This window comes from Nansenia antarctica, assembly GCF_963989245.1.
Source record: "Nansenia antarctica genome assembly, chromosome: 3".
In the NCBI taxonomy this organism is placed as follows: Eukaryota; Metazoa; Chordata; class Actinopteri; order Argentiniformes; family Microstomatidae; genus Nansenia; species Nansenia antarctica.
The window spans coordinates 36,977,174-36,985,484 of NC_137688.1; the positions used below are offsets into that span (position 1 = coordinate 36,977,174).

Sequence of the window (8,311 nt, forward strand, 5' to 3'; positions counted from 1 at the left end):
GCCATTTAGCAGTTGCCTTCATCCAAAGCGACTTACAACAAATACATTTGTCTAAGTTAATCAACTATCCATCAGTCATCTCAAGAAAAATAATCTCTGCTCAGGCCAGGGGCCATTGGCAGTCATAATGCTAGATAATGCTTTTTTATATATATATATATATATATATATATATATATATATATATATACAGAAACTGAACAGAGGGATGGGGAGGTTTCAGGAGGGACAGTTAAGGTGTAGCCTGAAGAGACAGGTTTTCAGTAGGAAAAGGATAGGGAGTGACTCTGCAGTCCTTACAGGAGTGGTTAGGAATGGAATCCACCCTTCTCTCAGCCCACACAGATGATCTCCCTTTTGTTGTAGATCACTACATAACTGGTTCTTCAGGGCCTGCAAGTGTGTATAGTACATAATAACACCTTTATTTATATAGCGCTTTTCTAAAGAAAGAAACAAAGCACTAACGTATGGGATATGACCACTATGTACATATTCTGCTCTCGCACGATAACTCTCATTCTCTTAGAGTGAAATTACTGTGACTGATGATGATGATGATGATGATGATGATGATGATGAATGTCAGTCATGGCACACCTTGGGTGCGTTCGTAAATACGCTCTGGAAATCTGCTCGGAGCACTAAGAGCGCTCTGGTTTCAACTTCAATCAGTAATTTCTGAACGGTGAGAGAGCATCCCGGGTGCAACAACGGTAATGATGTCCTGTAAAACGCTAGCCCTGTCTAAAATGCATATCATCTTTTTTGATAGGCAACCTTAAAGCAAGCCCACCTAATTATTGTTTTGAATTCAATAATTAATGTTCATAACATGTTAATATTCTTTCAAATGCATGAAATCACTTGGAATGCATGGTGTACGTGTGCCCTCATCAATTAAGTTGTGCCTTAGGCCCTGTCCAGACGTACATTTTTTTACGTATTTTTAAAAAATGTATCTGCTTTTTCTATTCGTTTTGGCCTTTCGTCCACACGAAAACTAGGGTCACTGAAAACAGACCTTTTGTAAAACTCCTTCCAGGGACAATTGGCATGAATCTCTGGTCCGCCTGCAGCAGCTATTGTCCCTTCTGCTCAGGCTCACAACATTCACCACAACATACTACATACAATCAATGACATGTCAAAAGCACTCAAACACTATGTCAATCAGACACACAACATACAATTCAGAACAATACTTCATCCATTTCTAATATTTATCCTGCAGAACAGCACTCATACACGCGTGTGGCGGAAAAAGGTACTACACGGAGGCCAGGCCTCCTGTCGGAAAGTGGTTTCTCATAGAAGTCAATGTAATGCAATTTTTTTCATGGCAATATGTGATTGGCCAAATCACTGAAAACGGGTGGGCAAAGGAGGCCTGGCCTCCGTGTAGTACCTTTTTCCGCCACACGCGTATGAGTGCTGTTCTGCAGGATAAATATTAGAAATGGATGAAGTATTGTTCTGAATTGTATGTTGTGTGTCTGATTGACATAGTGTTTGAGTGCTTTTGACATGTCATTGATTGTATGTAGTATGTTGTGGTGAATGTTGTGAGCCTGAGCAGAAGGGACAATAGCTGCTGCAGGCGGACCAGAGATTCATGCCAATTGTTTTGTTTATTTGATGACCCATTGTGCAGGCAATAAAAGCTGCTTCATCCACCATCCTGAGAGTGTCCCAATCCCTTCAGTACCGCCAAACACAAATTAATTATTTTTAACAAAGACAGATAAGAAGAACAGGGAACATTCCATCGCGAGTGAAGCGAGCAAGCGGAAAAAAAATTGGCCTCCTCAATTCTGGAAGTCACCAGCCTCCACTGCATCATACATAGTATGAAGAGTACACTAGTATGCTATTCCGAACACGGGTCAATGACGGATAAGGTTTTCAGAAGTGCAAAAAGTTAAATGATGTATAACACACTTTCCATTAATAATGGGTCACGTCATTGACCCACACACAGCCTCTTCAAAAATACCCGTGTACATGTGGACTAGGCCTTAGAACCACTAGAGGGAGACGGAACATCCCAACTGGCGCCGCCGGTGACCGCTGGGGGGCGCTAGCACCCGGAGACACGTCCTGGACCCTGATACATGCCACTGTGTGAGATCAAGATTTGAAATGTAGAAAATACCGGAGAATCTGGCCCTCAAAAAGGATATGCATTTGAATTTACTGTAGGGCCTATGAAACTATTTTCCTTGTTGGTCAATGGAATTAATGAATTAATACATTTAAATGAAAACCATTGTAGAACGATGAAGTGACCCGTACCAAGAGAGAGAGGGGGGGAAAGCACAGGTAGAAGAACGCCCTTTAAGATTAAAACAGGGAGGGAGGGTCGCATCATTGTTTGCCTAAGCTAATAATTTACTCTGATCAAATCTAATGATTGGAGCTTGCACCAGCTATATTGTTAGTATGCTTTCCATTAAATAATATATCGAAATCGTTCTATACCTCATTCCAAACGTTCACACTTGTAATTAGGCCTGTCTGTGTGCAGGTGGGAGATCAATATATCATCATCATCATCATCATCAATGAGAATTGAGTAATCTGTGGAGACAGTCTCTATTGATTCACTCATTTATCACATTTGATTACACAATGCCCATGATTCGCTCATGTTAAGCCTACAGAGATTAATGACCCAAGTGTATCAACGGCCTTGGTTACTGTCTTGCATAACATCCTATCATTACTTCACTCCAGCGCCTGGAAGTTCAGGGCGGCGCCTGCCTATAAATTCCTCGCCGAAATATTTTTCAACTCCTGCACATTTCAATCTCATCTCCTGTCCTCAACCGACACTCCCTAGCCCTGAACGGTAAGAGTTCTCTTTTACGGACACATCTACACCTTGTACATCTTGTTTGACTAGTATTGTTTGTTGTCCGAGAGTATACAATATCTCCAAAATTCTAACCGGTCTGAGGAGTTTTTTTTATACTTTCATTGTTGACTTTGAGCATTGAACGGCAGTTCTCTATTGAAGAGTTGTCATGTTAGAATAACATGTTATAATAACAACAGAGCAGCAGAATGTGTTATAGCCTGTTGATATGGTTATCAATAAATTAGGCTAATGGTTGAACAAATCTGACTGAAATCAAGCGTGTTATATATAATAAGGGGGAAATAGCATGTTCCAATGTAATAATGCCTATGCTTCTGCAGCATATTAGTGGTTTTGTCTTCAAAATCTGTGTTTTTAACATCCTTTACCATTTGATTTAATATGTTAAGCCATCCACTGCTTTGAAACTTATCAACCCATTTATGACTCTTATCAACCAAATCTTCAATGATAATCATTCATGTCTGTCTAACATTAACAGACTAGAGTTAACGGGTAACGGATTTCGAGGGTGTGGTTCTGAATGGGTCAGCTGTGGACATGTACACACATGAGTTCCCTGACTGGTGTTGACACAACCTCTCTATTCTTTCTTTGTCCTTCTCTGCTTCCTTAATTCCATCTTCCACAATTTTTCCACATTCCGTCATTTTCACTCTCCTCCCATACCGGTGGCACACCCCTGCCCCCTTCTCTCCCTCCCTCTTTCTTTCCCTCCTAACTCTCTCTCCCCCTCCCCCTCTCTCTTTCTCCCCCCCTCTCACTCACTGTACTGTACAGGGAAGGCCTACTGTGTTCGCCACTTGATTAGGCGTGTGTCTGTGTGTTTTGTACATGTGTGTGTGTGTGTGTGTGTGTGTGAGAGAGAGAGAGAGAGAGAGAGAGAGAGAGAGAGAGAGAGAGAGAGCAAGAAAGAAAGAAAGAGAGAGAGTTGTGTGTGTGTGTGTGTTAAGCAGCACACATTGTAATAACAGGGCAGGGGTAGGCAGATGTAAGAGAGAGAACTGTGGTGACTTGGTAGAGTTTTCCTGGATTACTCATATGAGCATTACTCATAAGGATAGGCTAGGCATGTCACACACACACACACACACACACACACACACACACACACACACACACACACACACACACACACACACACACACATTTCAAAAGTCTTGACTGATTAAATGTGTTTAATTGTATCCAAGATCTTGTATAACCCTTCATAATGATGCCATTGCAAGAACAGAGATAGAGAGGTTTCGTACAAAATGAGGGTCGTAAACAGCAGATGTCATGACCAGCGGTTTCCTGGTGACTGTCCATTGTCTCTTGTTAAGATGCCTGAACACTATCAATGTCTGCATTCATGTGAGATTCCCGATCGATCAATTCCGTTGTCAACAGATCCGATCCATTCCCATAACTCTCTCTCTCTCTTTCTCTTTCTCTCTCTCTTTCTCTCTCTCTCTCTCTCCCTCAGTGATACCTCCTAGTCTGCAGCCATGCCGTCTGAACTGGAATGCGCCATGGAGTCCATGATCAAAGTGTTCCACCGCTACGCCGCCAAGGAGGGCAGCGGCAACACCCTCAGCCGCCGCGAGCTCAAGGACCTCATGGAGAACGAGCTCTCCGGTTTCCTCAAGGTAGGGGTTCGGCGGTCACCTTTTCAACAGCAGCCAGCTCCTCCATGTTGTCTGATGGAGGGTGGAGGTGGAAATTTAGAGGATGTGGCTCATTGTATGGAATGGAATGGTATACCAGGCACACATGTGTTGGATACCATTTTAATACCATTTGTCAGCATCCGTTCCATACATACCATGAGCCCGTCCTCCAATTTCTACCTCCACCGGCCTCCCTTGTTGTTGATGATGTGATGAGTTCTGTTTCCATACATATAACGCTTTCCCAGGTGCTCCCAATTTCCTTTCACAAGAGTGTATCATTGAAATTACATGTAGTTGAACTCTCCCTCTCCCTCTCCCTCTCTCTCTCTGTGTCTGTCTCTTTCCCCCCCCTCTCTTTCTCTCTCTCTTCCTTTCTTCCCTCTCCCCAGTCTCAGAAAGACCCAGCCGCAATAGACAAGATCATGAAGGACCTGGACGCCAACGGAGATGGCGAGGTGAGCTTCGAGGAGTTTGTGTCTCTAGTCGTCGGCCTGTCCATTGCCTGTGAGCAGTGCTACCAAATGCACCTGAAGAAGGCAGGAGGAGCCAAGAAGTGAGGGAGGAGGAGAAGAGGAGCAGGAGAAGAAGAAGAGAGGAGATGTTTTTCACTTTTGTAATATGTTCACACTGTCCATTAAAAATACTGACCAACCCCAATCCTGATGAGTTTGTGTGTGTGTGTTTTTATTTCATTTAACTTTTATCTACCCAGGTTAGTCTCATTGAGATAAAAACAATATTTTTCAAGACTGTGTGTGTGTGTGTGTGCGTGCGCGTGCGTGCGTGCGAGCGAGAGAGAGGGAGAGAAAAGGAAGTAGAGATGGGTTATAGTATAGCTAGATAATTAGTCTCTTCATCATTTTGGCAGTTGACTTTTGTAGGGCAGTAATGTACCACCTGGTTTTGACCTTGAGGGCTGAGGGACCTATACACACACACACACATACACAGACATAGACACACACAGACATACACACACACACACTAATAATAGGGGGGGGCCTCAATAAATGGGGAGGTTGTGGCTCAGGAGGTTCAGCCAGTGTCTAATGATCGCAAGGTCGGCGATTTGATCCCCGGCTGGCCACGTGTCAAGGTGTCCTTGTGCAAGACACTAAACCCCAAATTACTCCAAATGAGCCTTGCAAGGCAAGCCAAGTTTATTTGTATAGCACATTTCATACAACAGGGGATTGATTGATTGATTGATTGAAGACTTTATTAGAAGATTTGCAGAAGTAGGTACATGAAAGTACATACTACATACAAGGTCAACTAACAGGATAAAAACCCAAGAAAGCCACTGGCTTATTTCAATTGGGGTCCTTGATTCTCAATTCATCGTTACATGTAAGACAGACAAAAAAAAAACTAGTACTATCTACAAGATAATACAGACAAATAACTAGTACTATCTACAAGATAAACATACATCCATCATGGGAAGAACAATACAACAAAACATAAGGTATGTACAGCGGGTAGGACAGGTGGGGACATACACCACAGGTGGGGGCGGGGGACAAAACACAAAGTATGTACAGTGGGTAGTTCGGGTCTTTTAATCTGATTTTTGATTTAGAGGGTCCAGTTACGGATTGCAGCCTCCTGTAAATGTTTTTTGAGAGTGGTTTTGAAGGTGGGCAGTGTTTTGCACTCCTTTAAGATTATAGGAAGGGCAATTCACAGTGCTTTACATATAGCATTAAAACATACATATAATGATACATATATATATAGAAAATAAATAAATAAACATTTAACAACACAATAAGACAATGAATAAAAAGATATAGATAAAAGTGTTATTACTACAACTGTATTCAAGCGCTGCTCTTCCCGATACGGCGTGTGAGATTGCAGGTACTGCGTCTGTGTTTAGCCGCTATCTTTTGCCGCGATATGGCGTGAGAGATCGCAGTGTAAAATGACACGTTTGATACTGCATCTGTATCTATGTATGTAGCTATCCTGGCCGATGCGGTGTGTGAGATCGCAGTGTAAAGGTAGCCTATCTTCCCTACCCATTACGGATAAGATAGGCAATTATTTCAATGTATTATAGTACTTTTCTTTATAACAACCATAACCAAAAAAATCGCTATTATGCCGATGTTTGCTGTGTGTGTCTTTGCCGACTTCCAACCATAGAAATACACCATGCCATCGGAGCGCGATTCACATTTCCGATCCTGTTTATTTAGAATGTTCTTACCTGTGCCGTTTGACAGCGGATGATGGTAGACATATTTAATGTAAATATGTTTTAAGCCTGATTTGTGCATGATAGTCGTGCATTTTGACATATTTCCATGTCGTATTTCTGTTATGCACACCTTGAAACTGGAAAAGCCAAATGTGGTGGAACCCCAGAGAAACAGAGACAGAGGCCAGGAAATATATAATGATTTATTATGGATGATATAAACAAAGAAATAGGCCCTACACTAACTAGTGGAAAAACAAACATAAGGTGTGATGCAGGCGATAGTTATGGGGTGTGTAATTATACTATGTGTGTGTGCGTGTATGAGGTCAGGGGTGTTGTATTATGTGCTGCGATACTACCCTAGTGAGCAAAGTCCGAGATCCTTTTCGGGCCAGGGAGAGTGATCCATGAGAGAGTAGTCCAGAGGGGAGTCCAGGGGTCGAGCCAGGGAGGGAAATCCAATGAGAGTAGTCAGAGGGGGTCCATACAGAAAGTTATGTCCAAGCGTTGGATCTCCGTCTGTAGCAGGGTTAAGTAGGCGGCTGTCCAGGTGGTGATTGGGACAGCTGGGCTGAAACGTAATAGCCCACACCTGCTGCAAACAGAGCCAGAGATCCGGCCCACTCAATCCGGCCGGGAGGGGGCGCCAGAACGAGGCTCACGGGGGCGTGTCAGATTAGGAGGCACAACAGTACCCCCTTCCTCAGGGGAGGCACCGGACGACGGACCCAGGGCCCCGGGGTTGGCTCGGTAGAAATCCTCCAATAAGGACGGGTCGGCGAGATAGGACGCAGGCACCCAAGTCCGGTCCTCTGGCCCGTAGCCAACCCAGTCCACTAGGTATTGAAACCCGCGACCCCGGCGGCGGACCTCCAGTAGTTTGTTTACCGTCCATACCGGGTCCCCATCATCCAGGACACGGGGCGGCGGCGGAGCCGGGCTGGGGGAAGACAAAGGGCTGGCGGCCACAGGTTTAAGCTGGGAGACATGGAACACCGGGTGTATTTTGAGGGAGGGAGGAAGGGTCAAACGTACCGCCGTGGGGTTGACGATACGGTCCACGGGATAGGGACCAACGTACCGGGGGTTGAGTTTCCGGGTGGAGGTTTGGGAGGTCTGGAGGGGCAGGTCCCGGGCCAACAGCCAAACCCTCTGACCTGGCTGGTAGTCAGGGGCCGGCACCCTCCGCCGGTTCGCGCTCCGCCGGGCGCGCTCGGTGGCGCGGAGCAACGCCGCCCTGGCGGTCCTCCACACGTTGCGACACCGGCGGAGATGGGCCCTGGTGGTTGGGACCGCCACCTCCAGCTCCTGTTGGGGAAACAGAGGGGGTTGGTAACCCAGGGAACATTCGAATGGGGACATACCAGTGGCGGCGCTCTCCATAGTGTTGAGGGAGTACTCCACCCACGGCAGGTATTTCGCCCAGGAGGAGGGATTGTGGGCGGAGACACATCGGAGAGCGGCTTCCAGAGCCTGGTTGGCCCGCTCGGCCTGCCCATTGGACTGAGGGTGGTACCCGGAGGTGAGACTGGTGGTGGCCCCAATGCCTCTGCAGAAGGCCCGCCA

General features: G+C 45.3%; 1 protein-coding gene across 1 annotated transcript; it reads left to right on the forward strand.

The window, feature by feature from the left end:
• Positions 1 to 2,802: 2,802 nt before the first annotated feature.
• On the forward strand, positions 2,803 to 5,185 carry LOC308152272 (protein S100-A1-like). Its single transcript, XM_080525200.1, has 3 exons — positions 2,803 to 2,851; positions 4,350 to 4,512; positions 4,926 to 5,185. Exons 2-3 carry the CDS (start codon positions 4,372 to 4,374, stop codon positions 5,091 to 5,093), a joined length of 309 nt encoding a protein of 102 aa, XP_080381326.1. The 5' UTR covers positions 2,803 to 2,851; positions 4,350 to 4,371; the 3' UTR covers positions 5,094 to 5,185.
• The last annotated feature ends 3,126 nt before the right edge of the window (positions 5,186 to 8,311 follow it).

Coding starts and splice junctions, on each gene's coding strand:
- LOC308152272 (XM_080525200.1), top strand. CDS start 4,372: ATGCCGTCTGAACTGGAATGCGCCATGGAGTCCATGATCAAAGTGTTC. Junction 4,513..4,925: donor AGCTCTCCGGTTTCCTCAAG/GTAGGGGTTCGG, acceptor CCCTCTCCCCAG/TCTCAGAAAGACCCAGCCGC.